At 35.1% G+C, this 17534-nt stretch overlaps 1 protein-coding gene and 1 pseudogene across 5 annotated transcripts; one reads left to right on the forward strand and one right to left on the reverse strand.

The window, feature by feature from the left end:
* Positions 1-3828: 3828 nt before the first annotated feature.
* LOC120140677 lies at positions 3829-9916 on the reverse strand (annotated as a pseudogene).
* Positions 9917-13320: 3404 nt separating this feature from the next.
* LOC120140679 (COP9 signalosome complex subunit 7-like) lies at positions 13321-17230 on the forward strand. Of its 5 annotated transcripts, none has more exons than XM_039155648.1 (9): positions 13321-13624; positions 13830-13905; positions 14419-14507; positions 14762-14851; positions 15568-15612; positions 15702-15772; positions 15986-16124; positions 16555-16643; positions 16928-17230. In XM_039155648.1, the coding sequence occupies exons 1-9, from the start codon at positions 13466-13468 to the stop codon at positions 16944-16946; spliced, it is 777 nt and encodes a 258-aa protein (XP_039011579.1). In that variant the 5' UTR covers positions 13321-13465; the 3' UTR covers positions 16947-17230. The 5 variants fall into 5 exon arrangements, with proteins under 5 accessions (XP_039011579.1, XP_039011581.1, XP_039011582.1 ...); XM_039155650.1 differs by having other exon boundaries at positions 13322-13624; positions 16538-16643; XM_039155651.1 differs by having other exon boundaries at positions 13322-13624; positions 16541-16643.
* Positions 17231-17534: the final 304 nt, after the last annotated feature.

Consider the following 17534-nt stretch of genomic DNA (forward strand, 5'->3'; position numbering starts at 1 on the left):
TTAGTTGAAATGAAAATCGCAACGAGATAATGAAAATCGCAACGCAGAAATGACTATCGCAACGAGAGAATCGCAACGCGAAATGAAAATCGCAACGAGAGAATCGCAACGCGAAATGAAAATAGCAACGAGAGAATCGCAACGCGAAATGAAAATCGCAATGCGATTTTGGTTTCGCGTTGCGATTCTCTCGTTGCGATAGTTATTTCCGCGTTCCGATTTTCATTCTTGAAACTATTCTTCTTCTTCATTACTTCAACCAAAAGACAAAACAAAGACAAATACTAACTTCACAGGCTAAACAGTTTAGCAGTATTGGCAGCAATCGAATGAATTTAATAAGAAATCTAAGTGAAATGGTTAATCTATTATTGAAATTACCAGTAAACTTATCATCAATATCAATATGAATAAACTAAAATAATGCAAAAATTTCAAAATAATAAAAAAAAAACTAACCCTCGGAGGTTGATTTTCCATTTTTGAATGATTGTGAGGGATTTCTGACTGTGAATGGTTGTGAGGGATTTTGCCGGCGATGGGGACGGAAATCTTCGGAGATGGGGACGGATTTCGCCGTAGAGAGTGAGAGATAGAGATGGGGCTGAGTGTTGTGATTTTAGGTTTGAGGTTATGAGTTGCGATTACTGTGGACGGTTCAGTTTCCGATATATTAAGAAAAAATTTGTGTTTGGAATTTGAAAAAAAAATATGCGTTAATACGAATGGCGCTATGTAAATCGCATTGCGATAGTAAGATTCGTATTGCGATTTACGTATTCGCATTGCGATTTTCCTAATTCGCATTGCGATTTACTTAATCGCGTTGCGATTTACGTATTCGCATTGCGAATTATGAAAATCGCAACGCGAATACGTAAATCGCAACGCGAATACGTAAATCGCAATGCGAATTAGGAAAATTGCATTGCGATAGTCAGTATCGCATTGCGATTTTCCAAATTCGCATTGCGATTTACTTATTCGCATTGCGATTTACTTATTCGCATTGCGAATTGGGAAAATCGCAACGCGAAATTGGAAAATCGCATTGCGATTATCATAATCGCGTTGCAAATCTGGAAACTGATTTGCGATAATGGAGATCGCGTTGCGAATTAGCGATCGCATTGCGATTTTGTTGGTCATTTTGGCAAATCCGGAAAAAGTTGGTTAAAATTATATATTATATTGGATTTTTTGTCACTGAGGTTATTTTCTCTAATTTAAATTACAAATATATAATAAATTATAATTTATTAAAATTTGTAATTTAAATTAAAGTATATAAATAGTCTCCCAATTTTTAGGATATTTTCATTTTATTCATCCAACTTTTGAGACTTGCAATACAGTCATAAAATTTTTAGTTCATTTTTAATAAGGTCTTTGCCGTTAGTTTTTGCTATCGTGGTCGTTAACCCTCCCGTTAAACATTTTTTTTACTAACGTGACAGTTAACCCTTCTTCAACTCCCGTTGACCCATTCTTCTTCTTCTCTCTTAATCCAAGTCATTCTTTCTGTCTTTCACTAGAATCAACTTAAGCATTGCCCATTATTTATTCTGTCAAGCTGCCTTTACTTGTTCACTTTTGCCTTTACCCGACAACGACAAGTTCACCAAGTTTGGAAGCGCACACAGTTCCTCAGGCATTTCCTAGTAGAGCAGATTATTAGCAAAGTTGAGCAGCTCGATCTTCTCCAAGCAGGACAAGGATATCGGCAATGGATCGTTAACAGGTTGATTTCGACGTCGAAGACTCTAAGCTCTTTCAAAAACCCTAGTTCGTAAGAGAGACAACCTAATAGCTTATTGTTCAGCAGTAAAACCTCGACTAATGTTGAGTTAATGTTGTGCATTCTTTGCGGATCGAGCCGATTAACCGGTCGTTCGCCAAGGTGAGGTAGAGACTTGTCGTTGTTTACCCCTTAATCCAAGCATTCAAGAGAACGATCACCGATGTCGCGCTTAACAGGATGGGGAATTGGATCGCGTCGGATATATGCAACTACACGGGCTTTTACTGTGATAACCCACCGGACAATGAATTCTCCGTTGCCGTTACCGACATTGACTTCAACGGGTTTCTATTAGCGGCCCCAACACTGGAACGTTTCGTCGATAACCTCCTCGATCTGGCTATCTTCCATGCAAATTCAAACATGTTCTTCGGTTCCGTAGTGGACGTCTCGAAACTCATATATTTTTATGAGTTGGACATAAACAACAACGGCTTCTCCGGTACATTCCCGTATTTTAAGTTTTAAAAGTTGAAGCGCTCTAAAGGTTGGGAGAGTATTTATATACTTTTCCTTTTAAATTAACATGCTTCTAGTAAAAAATCCAACAATGTACTGATTCAACAAAGAAAAAGAAAAAAAGACGCGCTATACCTTGAGCACTTGATGATTGCAGGCGTCTAAATGGATTACGGCAGCTGAAGAAAATCCCAACGCCGATTATGAAAATGGTTCCAATTTGGCGATGGCCGAGACAGAGTGTGCTTGTGTGTGTTGGGCCCGGGGGGATAAGGAGCATCCCTACCTTGGAAAAAGGCAATGTAGCTTAAAGAAAGAGCAGAGGTGGGGCCACTACAGTGGACCCAAAACGGTTCACTAATTAGAATGTGATGAATTTGATTCGGTTTGATTTAATATTTTTTTATTTTATTTTTGACAATAAGGACAAATTATAGATTATAAATTTTATCATTTAATTTTAACTTTATTCCATTTTAGTCATTAAAATTATAGATTATTTAGTGTCTTCTTCGACCAGTCAGAATATCAACGAACTCAACTCATTATCTCCCATCATTCTATCAATTTAGATTTTAATTGAATAACTTTACAACTCATAAAACTCAACTATAAACCCAAAACTTCTAAAATATTAACTCACTCTGATATATAATATCTACCATTGAATAATATAAAATCAAGATATACGACTCGCTTTGTTTTTATCCACCTACCCATCATTGGAATTTGAAAAAAAAAATTATCATCGAAAAATAAAAATAAAAACTTATGAGATTTTTCATAAATAAAATTACGAGATTATTTTATAAAATTTTAAATAAAAATGACCAATCATAACTTTATTAAGTATTTAATTACGTGTAATTAAAGTAGGAGTAAATCAAAATTTAATTAGTAAATTATTTAAAAAAAATTAATTACCAAAATAGAAATAAAAAGAAAGTTGAGTGATGTAATTTGTAACTTACCCATTATTCACTCACTAATCTCTTGCAAAAAGCTAATAAACTCGCCTACTCAATCTCAAAAAATAAAGTAAAAAGCTGGTCTGCCAATACTAAACCATCACACAATGGCTAAAGCTTGTTTTTAGTAACAGAGCTTAAAAAGAAAGAAAGAAAGAGAAGAAACAGAGTCTAGAGAGAGAAAGAGCTCGGGCTCTCTATCAAATTCTTTTAATTTAGAATTTTTGGTTTTTGGAAATTTTGCTTACACACAGAAAAAGGATGGGGCAAGGGACAGACATGAAATCCGGCGGTAAATATCTGGACTTTGAATTCTTCTAGTTCTGATTTAGAGGATGATGTGTTTGCTTTACTCAAAAACCGTTTGATCAGGTGGTATATACTTCAGCTGAATCAGCTCACTCAAAATCAATGAAAATCCATGCTCATTTCCAAACACAAAGCGGCGTAAACACTACACTCATATGCCAAACCTTAAACGGACCAGAGACAAAGGGTTCTTTTTTCTTTTACTTTTTTTGCATAGCAATATTCATCTTTCACTTTCAAATCCATCGGAGTTCATCTTTATTATTAATCTGCGGAAATTGCAACACCATCCCCCCCCCCCCTTTTGTGATACGAGAATGAAAAATGAAGCAATTTCCTGCACAGAATTGATAATTGACAAAACCACCAAAAGACCACCTCCCATGTATTTACACTTCCCCAGGCAAATAATAATAATAATTCTAAGAGCCAACGGCCAGAAAAACCCTAGCTCTTACCTAAAAAATTCTTCACGTGTCGAGGAAAATGTATTCATCTATTTGATATGATAGGAACGGGAGCAAACCGAGTGAAGTGCCTCGGTAAATAAGGCAGAAAAACTTGTCAATGCTTGAAAAACCCCTGGCAAGCCTGTTTGAACATTATTCAGTGTCATTGCTCTTGTCACCTCTACTGCTTTGGCATGCCTCAACATCTCATCTTCCACCCGCCTTTGACAGGCTGCAAGCTCGGATTTTTTCTCTGCCAGGGGATCCCGAGCATCCAGTACCTGCCCGTGGTCAGCCCCAGAATCAGGAAGGCCGATACCAACCATAGAGTACGAGTCGTAGAACTTCCTCTCTATGTTCCTGAGAGATGACGCCTTTTTCTCAAGCTCCTTCGATGCAATTTCAGTTCGCTTCTTAATCTTAAGCTCTTCAGATTGTTTAACAGATATCACGTGGACAACATTGATAAAACTTTTGATAGCTTCAGAAGCAACTGTGTCAGGGACTCGGTCAAGAGCAAGCTTCCACTCATCACAAAAAGCATATGCATCAGAGAGCACTGTGCTACTGCTGCCGTTGTCATCAACATTGTCATTGCTGACAGGAAGAAGGGTGAGCTTGAACCAGCCATGGAGGGAGCGGATAAAATCCCGTTGAAATTTTATTAAACGGCAGAAACTAGAGTGCCAAGCAGAGACAGCCGACTAAAGATCACGCGTTGCCTGCCGATGCAGTTCGGAAGTTGAATCACCTTTTCCTGATCTGTTTATAAGGCCACGGACTTGCTGCACAATATTGTTCTGAACCTCATGATATTGATGCATCAACCCCCACATATACCAGAACCTGCATCCGTATTCAACTTGTAAAGATAATATTCAAGTTGGAATTAATCTAGTACCAAAAATTTTATATTTACTCTAAAATTCTATAAATGGACAATAATTATAAAAATTACAAACCCCTAAATAATCTAATCAACTAAAAGAAGTAATTCCGAATAAGGTTTTCATCCAATAAAATCTGGCAGTCTATCATTATTCTTCTCTCCAACTCTCAAGTCAAATTATCTTCTTCCTCCGGTAGGATGGGTGTATAGAGATGCAGGTTTTCAAAACACTACAAAATTATTAATATGACCACCAACACAAGGTTTGCAGGTATGTTCCTCGTAAATTATCTGAACCACCATTATAACTCGAGTATTATAACCCATTTGAAGTCGGCATGTGCAATATAACAATGGATGATACACTGCAGAGTGTGCAAACTGTCTGAGTTACACTGCAGAGTGTAACTCATTCTTAATCACATAGCTGAGTGATTCTGATAATAAGAGGCTTTGATTTGTTTAGCACTTTCAAGTTTCAACAACCTGTCAAATTAGATTATGGTGGGTCATAGGATAGTTAACTCCAGTGCACCTAACCCCCATCCCCCACTTGCCAGTGGCTAAAAAGGGCTCTATAGAAGAAACACCGTCAAGTGGTAGTAGGGCCACCGAATTAAAAGGATCTAGACTACACAAGGCACATGTTCTCAGAGAGGGTGATCAAGTGGCATGGCGGAGCAGTGACCAATAATGGTTCACCTACCCTGTAACCAGCTAAAATCTACACTACATGTTTCACATGAGATGAAACCAATGTGAGATTCTATTCCCGTCCTGAAGAACTCAAGCCACCCAAGGACAAGTTCTCTAAGTAAGAATCAATTTAGATTGGTGTTTCATGATTCATATAAGTTTCCAAGAGAGGCCATAGAATGTTTAGTGGTGTAAGGCTCCATATAGTAGCATTGCATCTTTAACATTTCCAAAGAATTTCTTATCCATTTCAAGACAGAACAGAGAGTAACAACAGGGTTAAAAGGACAGCTTACCCATGACAAAGTTCAACAAGCTGTGGAACAAGATCACTGTCTCTAAGCCCAATAATGGCAGTAGACGTGGTCGAGACAGCCTGAGATGTGACGATAATTAGTGATTGCAGCCTTGTTATTGATGCTTTGGTTTTGTCTATCTTGGTTTCATCCTCCCCCCTGTATTCTTGACTTTGCAACGCTGACAACCTTTTCTCATGCTCAATCTTTACTCCTTCTCTGGCCTGAAAGTGTCAGAATATATTGCCTATATCAGCACCCATCTCAACAACATAGATCCAACATAAACATAACTGACAATGGCAGAAACACAGCCTCATTTGAAGGCAACAACCGTGTAAACTATCAAATTATCTTTGCACCACATGTTTCTCATTAATATTATCCATAAACAATATGCACCAGAATCAACATGTCTAACCAATTCAAGAAACTTACAAAAGTTCATTAAAAGAACACTATGTTATGTTCATGGGGGGGTGGGAATTTATTACCCCATAAAAGTTAACTAGAAACTTTTTCCTTTAGCATTCGATAAAAAAAAACTCGGTACAAAACGTCCAACTGAAAATCTTACAATTGAAGCATAAGGGCAAATTAACCAAAATCGTCTTTATTCTCCACCAACCAGCATCAATTAAAGTAAGTGGAAGGTAGGAAACTAAAGTTCGTGCACTGATGTAAAAGAAAACATTTCCCACCAACTACTGGTTGATCTAATAGGATGAGAGCCAGGTCTAAATAAAGTCAAGGTTCAAATCTGCTCTTGTAAATAGAGAAAATTGGCTTGGGAGGGTCGTCCCATAAATGAAAATATTCAATCCGAATTAGTCGACCAATAAGTCAGATATCATGGTTATACAAAAGCATTTTCCAAACAAGAAATCTCCCACTGCATTATTAACAAATGCAAGACTAGGAATCTGGAAGGAAAGAAAGGTAGTTGGCTACTGGTAGCCAAAATGAATCTAGCTTAAAATAAGGGTCTGTTTGTTTGGAGGAAAACCAATTACGAAATTGATTTTCCCGAAACCCCGTGTTTATTTCACGTAATTAGTTTTCCGGAAAATGTTTTTCCGTGTTTGTTTCATGTAATTCGTTTTCCAAAAAATGTTTTACAGTGTTTGGTTGGAGAAAAACTGGTTAGTCAACGTAAAACATTTTTCAGGTCAACAGAATTTCCTTTGTGTTTTCTGGAAAATGACTTACGATCTGATTTTCCGTAAGTCATTTTCCGAACTTTTCACTTTAAAGAATAAATACTCAAAATAATTTTATTTTATGAATTTAATATTAATAAAATATTCTAATAGCATTTTAATCAAAATATTAATTATTAAAATATATATTTAAAATAATCAATTATATTATAATAAAATAAGATATTATATTTTTATTTTAATAATATATAATAAATTATTAATAAAATTTATATTATTTATTAATTTCATAGAAATAATATTATTAAATTATTAATAATGAATAATATTATTTATATATTTAATATTAATATAATAATCTAATAATATTTTAACAAAGATATTTAAAATATACTAATTAATATTTTTAAAATATAATATAAAACTATTACTTTAATAAATAATTAATATAATTTATAATATTTTTATTTCAGTAAAATATACCAATATTAATATTTTTATTAATAAAATTATAAAAATAATATTTAATAATATATAAATTATTTTAATATTTTAAAAAATAATAATATTAAGTTTTATGATAAATAATATTATTTATTGTATTTAATATTTATAATAAATAATTTTTAAAAACACATCAGCTAGTGGAAAAAAAGGTTTAAACAACATCTTCCAAACATCGTAAAACGTTTTCCATATGTTTTTCAGAAAAATGTAATTCATTTTACGGAAAACATTTTCCGAAAAACGTTTTCCAGAATTCAAATTCCAGTAATCCATTTTCCAGAATTCAATTTCTAGAAAATCAATTACAGTCAAACAAATAGATCCTAATATCAAGCCTATAATAACCGTCTTAACATCAATGCCAAGGGTATTTTAGTCATCACAACTCTATTAAACCACTACCAATACTAAAAAGTAAACAAAATATCGGATGACTAAGATTAGATATTGAGTTTGAGTATTTATATACGTAGAAAATTTTTAAAGAGACTCACCTATCAAATTTAAGTGTATGCAGTTTAATTCGGATTAGTCAAAACATAAACGTGAAAAAAAAACTAATACTATTACGACGACGACTGTACATTTGTGACGACAGTACCCCGAAAGATTCGGCCCCGTTAACATTTTCCTAAAGGGGTGTTCCGTCAAGATGAAAAAATCAACAGTCTAAAACTGCGGTGGACTTACGCTAACCATCAATATTATTAGTAAAAAGCTAACCCATTTTTAAAAAAGAATAAATATTTCTTTTTAAAAAAAAGTGAAACCATTACCTTGACTTCCTCGTAGAGCTTCTTCTCCCAAGCCAAGAGCCGGTCTAAAGTAGAGCAAAGGCTCTTTGAACCGCCCGTTTCAGTTAGCGCAGCAGCGTCGAGCCGGTATTTCACCGCCAACGGCGGTTTTGAAGTCCAGCTTGAGCTCAAGTTACTGAACATGCTACTTGAATGATACACCGTCTCTGTAAAATGGAAAACAAATTAAAAAGAATCACAGAAAGAAAAAGTAAAGGTGATTAAAATTAATTCAATTTCAGCTGAATTTAAAAAAAAAATTCTCCACAACCGGAACTTACTTCTCAATTGCCTGAAGCTTTTATCAATCTGAGCTCTACTGATTTCAAGCATCTCCGAGACCTGATCCCCGGCGGCGGCAGCTTTATCGAAATTCTCTTTGATCGCATCGACAATCTCTTTCAAATCCCTATGCCTAACAACCATTTTCATATCCATCATAGCACCTGTTCTATAACTTCCCGCCGACGATCCCGCATCCTCCGACTTACTGTCCATTTTATTCCCCGCGATGGCCCCATACATCTGCTGCTGTGGCTGAATATTTACTGGATGAGTAATCTGATTATGAAGATGATTGAACTTGTCGGACTCCCCTCTCATCGACGAACCGAAATTGGAGCGATTCCCAAACTCGGATCTAGATGCCACGTCCTCGTCTTCCTCAGATGAACTCGTTGTAGTGTAACGATCGTGATCTCCCCATTCACTGCATTGCACTTCTTCTCTTTCGGTTTCCTCGTCGAAATTACTCTTGCCGTTAACGGAATTGATATTGTAACGGTTGTTCGGGTTATGTGGACGGAAGAAATCATACTCTGATTTTTCCGTTTCGGTTTCTTCCGATTCTTCAGGGTAGTTTGAATCCAAATGATGATGCCCATGGGGTAGTAGTTGTTGCTTTCGCTGTTGTTGTTTTTGGTCAAAGAATTCGGAGTCTGGTGGAGATGGAGGGTAAAAAATTTCCCAGTTCCAAACGGAAGAAGTCTGGGAAGGAGTGTTTGAGTAAGTGGAATTTGCTTGATACGCGGTTGGGAAAAAGTTGTTGTAGAAACCGGATTTCGAGCTTTGTGGAGAAGAACAGGGGCTCGATTCGGGCAAAATGTGAGGGAGTTTCGGGGGCACCTTATGTAGCCGACGACGATTGGGTGCGGGAGATGAGATGCTGGAAGGTGATAGTATGTGAGGGAGTTTGGAGCTAGCGATTGTTGGAGAAGAGGGGGAAGGAGATAAAGGAGGAGGGGGTGGAGGAGGGTGGAGAGAAGGGGACGGAGATGGAGGGACACGTGGAGGAATCGGTTTGGTCGTTGGCAGCGGAGACGGTGCGGCGGGATGGAGGAGGACGGCGGGGGTTTCGTCGGAGACGGAAAGGGGTTCGCCAGAAGCGAAGGTGGAGAGAGCAGAGCCAGCGGCGCGGAGAGAGCGGCAGTAATCGGCGTGAGTGGCTGCTAGGTGATGTCGAGCGTGAACGGCTTCCTTCATCAGGCGGCGCCTGTCTTTGCATCGCCTTACTGTGTCTTCGTTGTCTAGCTTCGACGCCGTACAGCCCATTCTAACACACTAATTGGTGGTGGCGCGTACGGTTAAATCTATTAAGCGGTAGTAATTGAGAAATGAAGCGCAAATGTAAGGTAAAGCTGCTAATGGAGTATTTGAACTGTTTCTCAGCCTGTGTCATCCGAGTTCAAAATTGTTATTATTATTTTTCACCTTTTTTGGTTAAATTACTGATGACTGTTTAGACTTTAAAGTGAATATTTAATTATTTAATAATATTTGTTAATTATTTGGTGTTGCAGTCTTGGAGAAGGTTGATATTTGTTTTTACGTTGTGCTTCAGACAAAGGCATCCAAGGATAAACATTAAATTAAACATTAAAATTTAAATCTTTGAGTCACATTAATGATAAAAAAATTATTATCTTTTTAAAACATTTAGACTTAATTAATTATATAATTATATTTATATAGTATATTATTAGCGATGAAAAGAAAATTTATAGTGTTTATAGTGATTACATACCATTGTAAAAGAACATACAGAAAGCATAAATCCAAAATCACATGCAAGCATATACTAGACATGTATACATTTGAAGAAAAAAGCAATGGGAGGTTCTTCTCAACTTTCCTTTCTCTCCATTTCATAGTCTCATTGGACCCAACCTCCCTCTTTCTTTCTTCCTTCTTTATTTTATTTGCTATTTTCTCTCATTTTTTTTAACATGAAATAACAAAAGTTGTAAGTATTTAATGGTGTGGAAGAATCCATTTTTAGCCGATGAAAGCTTAAAACTCAAAAGCTTGCCTTTTCCGATGCCAAGGATGAAGATGCTCCAAACTCAAGCATCTGATTCTAAAAAAGATTGCCACCCCCACACAAACAAATATTACTTAATTAATTGCATCAACCTTTTAACTTTTTAGACTGTTTTATTTTAAGAATATTTGATAAAATGTAAATATCTTTATATCTTAATGTTTAAATTTGATTTTAAAATGTAATTTAATTTTTTTTTTATCTAATTAGACATTTGAATTTGATTTCATGATTCAATTGTTAAAAAGCTCACGACATAGTAACAGCAACTATGCCGGGGAAAACTAATGGAAAAAATGAATATCAATTTGAACGAAATCGGGTATCAATTTGAACTAGTTAGTTTAGGTACTTAATTGGACAAAAAATTTAGGCATCAAAGTAAACTTTAAAATTAAACTAAAATATCAAACTAAATTTTAAAATTCAATTCAAATATCAATATATATATATATATATATCCTTTGATAAATACTCTGAGTTTACATATCAAAATATATATTTATTCTTTGATAAATTAATGGTGAAATTATTATTTTTCTCTTGCGCTGAACAGTTTTAGTCCACAATCGTATTCATAATTAATATTTAAATAAAAAATAATTAAAGCTGCTTTTAAAAGGTTATAATCTTAATATATTAAATAATTGTTCTTTATTTTTGGGCAAAAACCACATAATCTAGAATAATTATGAGTTGGTTCAAGTGCCGAATAAAATGAAGTTCAAACCCAGAAATTTAGTGTGATAATGATATTGAGGTTTGATTGTAATGATCGGAACTGCTAGAGAGGTGACCAAATGGGACAAAGGATCTCAAGCATATATTTCAAAATTCAGAAACATTTAGGACAAAGTACAACAGCTCTTCTGTAATCTGTAAACTGCAAACGAAGGGATCATCAGTCAAGCTGCAAAGAAATAAATAGTATTATTGCAAGCGTCCAAGAAAGAAGCCGAAGAGGTTCCAAAAGGTGGAGAGTAAACGGTAGGCCGCAATCCAAACAAAATGATGCAACTCTTCCCTTCCCTAAAGGCCAACAACTTGTCAGTCCTCTCGATCCATCCCTATCAAAGGCAACAACTTGTGGAAATATTTCTCCGTATATATATGAAGAGCAGACCTTGGTAGTAATTGGGGCTATTTCATAGGCTCGAGGATTATCAAGTCAGTGGAATTCGCGACAGCGCAAGCAACACAGATTACACAACCTTATCCATGTGAGGTGCTAGCCAGGGTTGCGAGAACTTAGACCTTAACTAGTCACCGATGAGGCCAATTTCCAAAGAATAAAGTTGATCTTAATTTCCAGGTATTCGTAAGGTGTTAATGCCGTGAATAAAGAATATTTCAAATATGGGAAGCTTCCAATGTATGAAACAAGGAATAGGAGGGAATTTTCTCTTTATATCTTATGACAAACCTTAAAGAAAAGGAAAGGAAGCAAATATTCTTCTTTTTCATTAAAGCAACAATGGAACGATCGCATATAAAAAAAGAGCTATGCATTATCTGATTCGGATTTAAAGCTTTCTACTTCTAAAAGTTACTAGAAAGAAAGTATTTTCTCCCAATAGAAAATTATATATTCAGTTTGAAGATAAACTTCGCTTTATGTTTTTTCTTTTCGTCATCAATGTCGATTGAGGTCAATGCCTCAGCCGTTTGATAACTGTTGAATAAAGTGTAAAATTTTCAAAGTTAAGGGACTAAAACAAAAATTATAGAAAAAATTAACGATAGAAAGAGTAGTTTACCCAAAAAAAATTAAATGTTTTATCAAATATATCATAATGGCTAATAGGGATATACATAAATTGAGTCTGATCTAACATTAATTTGCATACACTCGATATGATACGATATATAATTTAAAAGAGTCTTATTCAAATTTCAATATTTTAAGTTTAAACATGCACCCAATTTAACCTATATAATTACTTTTAGTAGGTAAAATAAATGCATGCAATCCTAATCTATTGAATTGTTTATCATGGAAGGTGAAGTTTAGACCATAACTGTAAATATTCCTAATCTAAAGAATTATTTATCATGGAATGTGAAGTTTAGATCATAACTGTAAATACAACGTAATATATTGTGAGGTGTGAGTTATTTAATAGCATTTGGTTAAAGGTTAATTAACTCTTGAATTGAATAGAGTTGATTTGAGTTTAAATTCGATTTGTATTCTTAATAAGTCAAAAATGAATTATTCAATATTCGATTTGAAAAACTCACGAACAACTTAAAAAAAATAATATATTTTTTTTAAATTTTAAATTAAATTATTAATATATATATATATATATTGTTATTCTCTTTTAAAATATAATATAAATATTTTATGTACTTAAGATTTGGAACTCAAGTTTGAGTTCCAATTAAGCTCTAAAAATATTACGAGTTAAAATTTTTTTTTAACTTGCATCGAACTTTAATTTTTTTTAGTAAAATTTTATAATTTTAAACTAATAAATTTTTTAATCGAGTCAAAATTAATTTATACTTTTTCGAAATTAATAATATTCGAACTCAACTTTTAAAGGCGTAGTCTAGGCACCTGTTAATGTGATGCTACGTTGCGACACAGTTCTTAAATCCAGAAAACATTAGAAACTTATACCTAAAATTTCCGTCGTTTAACATTCCGTCTCCAACGCCAAAACCCTAGCTTTTTATTTGTTTATTTATTCTCTCCTTTTCCTACTGCTTTTCTCTCGGTGATTTTTGTTTTCAAGAACATTCTTCAATTTTTTTAAGTTAAATTTTCTTTTTTCACCTCCTGGTTTGTGTTCGGGGGGTCGAGTTTTTAAGATGGATATCGAGCAAAAGCAAGCCGTGTTGATCGATCGCTTCGTTAAGCAAGCGTCGGCTCAGAAAGGGACGGCCCTTGGTTCCGTAATCGTCGAAGCAACGTCGCATCCTTCCCTCTTCGCATTCTCCGAGATTCTTGCCGTGCCCACCGTCACCGAGGTCAAATTCTATTCCATTATCAATTCTTTTTATTTTTCCCTTCTTTCTTTAATCTAAGAAATCAAACCGTCACCAATTATTTTCTTGCTAGACATGGCTTATTAACTGTTTTCTTTTTCGTGTCGGTAGTATTCTTTATTGCTTCACTTTTGGTTTTATGCTATAGTTTAGTTGTAATTTATATGTAACATATATGCCTTTGCAGCTGGAAGGAACTGAAAACTCGGTGTACCTCGAGGTGCTTCGCTTGTTTGCCCATGGCACATGGAGCGATTACAAGAGTAAGCTGGAAAACCTGTGTCTTATTGCTTGTGATAAGTGTATAATTTGTTCAATACAAAGATTTGAAATGTGTCATTTTCCTTATTGTGGTTGCTCATGGCTAAAGTGACAACTTTCCTTTAAATTGTTTGAGAACTGAAAAAAGAGAACACTTAAAATTATCCAATTATGTAAACTATTATTTACTAATCTTGCGAAAGAAAGCATTTACACTAATTTCTTCATCTAAATGGAAGTTTCCCAGACTAGTGATTGAACAGGCTTTTCATTGAATACCAGCTTTAATGACTTGCCATTTTCCATATTTTTTTCTCTTTTCCGCTCTTTCTCACGTCTACAGTCTTCCTTAAGACAATGTCCATCTGTGATGGTTATCATTACAGGCATTTTGGGTAGCAGAATGTCCTTTACTTGATTAAACCACTCAATAAATTTCTTTGTCTTGATTGTTCTTATAGTTATTCTTCACATCATAATGTGATCAAATCTTTCTGTTTAAATTATTTGATTAGACAATAGTGGCAGTCTTCCTCAACTGGTTCCTGATCAAGTTCTCAAGCTAAAGCAACTTACTGTCCTTACACTTGCCGAGACAAACAAGGTATTGTAGATGTTATAGTCATTTTGATATTCATCAAACATGCCACTTTGAGGTAGCTGTCTTCTTAACATGGTGGAACAAAGTCTTTAGAATTTCTTTAAAATTTTGAATGCCTTTCCGAATTGTTTTGTCCCACTTTCTAACTAAAATGGGTATATGTATAATTGGTGGGGAACCTTTGTCCGATGATTACACTTTTGGCTTTAAATGTTGGTTGCATCAAGTTCATTTACCATTTTAAACATCTTCACCAGGAACTCCCATACGATCAATTAATGCTGGAGTTAGATGTCACCAATGTCCGTGGACTTGAAGATTTTCTTATCAATGAGTGCATGTATGCGGTGGGTAGTCTCCCAGATTGATTCTCTATTCTTTTTCATCCTAGGATTTACTACATTACGACATGCTTTAGCTACTGGAACAGACTTGAAAGGCCTGAGGATGTGAGCTTTTGATTGTTAATGAATGATTTTTATGCAACATGTGGCCCGTGAAAGAATCATACAGCTATTTGTGCACTCGCACATGATTTTTTGGGAGGGTTAACATATAGAGTATATCTGTGTTGTTCCCAGGGAATGCCAAAGAAGCATCTTGATATTGTATCACACTTCATATGTTTTGCTTTACAAACACGTGCATAGAACTTTCTAAAGTTTCTTGTGTTGATTGTGCTCAATAACTTAGATCAAACTTTGCTTCCGCTAGGGTTTGGGAATGAAGAGGAAGAGGGGGGAGGGGACACCTGCCATCCCTACGGGGTGCTTTGTTGAATTTTAAGGGACACTGAGAGCTATTTGAACTTTCCTTTTCTGGTTACACCCAATACCTTAAATTACACCCTGCTTTTAGGAAGGTTTGGGTGTGACTACCAAAGGAAAGTTCAAATAGCACCACACTATGCTTTCAGGAAAGATTGGGAACAAGAGAGGGGGAGGGGGGAGCTTGCCTTTCCCATTGAGTGTTTTGTGAAATTTAAGGGAAGTTATTTGTACTGGAGGTGCATGTAAACTGAAAATGTTCTGATTTTTTTTTCCTTTTTGAACCTGTTTGTTAGGGTATAGTCAGAGGAAAGCTGGATCAACTGCGAAGATGTTTTGAGGTATGAGTTTACTGTTCTTACCTCTCAAGAATTTTCCTTTTCATTTATTTTTCTTCGCTTATTAAAATCAATAATGCTTGTTTTGGAAGATTCACTTTGCTGCTGGGAGGGATTTGAGGCCTGGACAACTTGGGAGTATGATACAAACACTGTCCAACTGGTAACATCTCTGGTTTTTAATAGTGCATGCTATTTAGTCCTCTTCCATGCTGCATTTATAGCTGCTACCGTGTGATCTTGTATTACCTTTTGGATTTGTTATAGCTAGTCCAAGTAGGCCTGACGTAATACAAAGTTAAATTTACTAAATCATTGCGCGTGTATTTGTACATATATTAATAAATTAGTATATGGATCGGAATTTTGAACCTAGGTTGGAAACATCAGACAACTTACTAATCTCAATTCAAGAGAAGATAAAATGGGCTGATGCTATGAGTGAGTTGGACAAAAAACATCGAAAGGAGGTCGAAGATAGGGTTGAAGAAGTAAAGAAGTCCATCACTGCCAAGGTCAGATGAATCCAAATTGCCTTTTGTATTGATTGCCCTTTTGCTGTAATTCATTATTGAATCATTAAAACGCATGAGAATGTAAATGTGGCTGAAAAGTGTTTTTATTAGTTTCTTTGTCCTGTCTTTTAGTTTTTAAACTAAATTTATACAAGCATTGAAGAAATTAAAACTAATTTTGATTTTGAACACACATTTCTAAGATATTGAAAAAATGTTTTGGAGGGGGGTGATGGTGGGAAAGAGTCCTTTAATTCTTGCAAAAATGCATATGCAGAAAATATTGGAGCTTAACTGGTTAAGATGCAAAAAAAAGGGCGGGGGTTTAACAGGATCTATATATAGCTTGCCATGACTTCACTCATTCAATATCAAAATATGTTGGTCGATGTGGCTTACTTACATTGTGGCAGAAGTTACACACTGTAAGCAGGCCGAAGTTGACATCCGAGGGCTTGAGGAGTTGTTCTCTGAACCTGGTGGAGTGATGGACTATGAAGACCGAAGCCGACCAAAGAGGTCAATTCTTTTTTCTAGTTTTTTAACTTCTTTTTATATCCTTAAATATGTTTGTTCTCTCTCTCTACTGAAGACTCAGTATGGTTTTCATGGTGTCTATTCATTTTCAGTCATCTGCAGCCTGATATTGATACATATTTATATACTATCTTGAATTCACTAGATATTTGGTTATTGTGACTTCTAAAAATTATGCTTATTAATTGGATTGAGAAAACATTGGATCAAAGTGCATTCTTTGAACCGCTGTGTTTCACTGATGGCTAATGTTGTGGATAATACAGGAGACGGCATCCAAGATAGAGAACATCAGCCAATTGGGCCGTTGTTTAGTTGAATAGCCAGATTTTTGTTCACAACATTTCAGCAACAGATGAAATCTGATTTTTGGGACAGTGATACTGCTGCCTGCTTTTGTGATTGTTGCTTTAAAATTTGAGAATCACACCAACTTGTGATGAACCCCTTGTTTATTCCATTTTGAGTTGGGAAGAACAGGACCTGATCAAGTGGTGAGGCTTAAACATTTGAAGCTATTAGATACCCAAGATTTACAATTCAAGTTATTGTACCTTTTTATGGTGCACTTCATGCATTGTACATCATGAAGAATCCTTATATCTCGCATATAATTCTTCAATACACCGAAAATGGCAAAGGCTTTTAAAGAGTGAAAATAAAATAAAAAGAAGAGTTTGATTGTATTATTCAAGAGATAGTGCGTTCATATTGGATATTTTTTAAAACTGTATCACTTGGTTATTGTTGTGTTCACACTGAATCTTTCATATTTCCACGAATTAGATCAAGTTTAGTGATTTAATCAAATCTAATGTACTCTAAAGAGCCTTTTAAACATTTATGTGTTTCGATGTAGTTTCCTTGGGAAAC

The sequence above is a fragment of the Hibiscus syriacus genome, unplaced genomic scaffold (genome assembly GCF_006381635.1).
Source record: "Hibiscus syriacus cultivar Baekdansim isolate YM2019G1 unplaced genomic scaffold, ASM638163v2 tig00110788_pilon, whole genome shotgun sequence".
Classification (NCBI taxonomy): domain Eukaryota; kingdom Viridiplantae; phylum Streptophyta; class Magnoliopsida; order Malvales; family Malvaceae; genus Hibiscus; species Hibiscus syriacus.

Excerpts from the sequence above, each read along its gene's own strand:
- LOC120140679 (XM_039155648.1), top strand. The coding sequence starts at position 13,466 with ATGGATATCGAGCAAAAGCAAGCCGTGTTGATCGATCGCTTCGTTAAG. Across the intron at positions 13,906-14,418 it reads CACATGGAGCGATTACAAGA|ACAATAGTGGCAGTCTTCCT; the intron begins GTAAGCTGGAAA and ends TTATTTGATTAG. Across the intron at positions 15,613-15,701 it reads AACTGCGAAGATGTTTTGAG|ATTCACTTTGCTGCTGGGAG; the intron begins GTATGAGTTTAC and ends TTGTTTTGGAAG.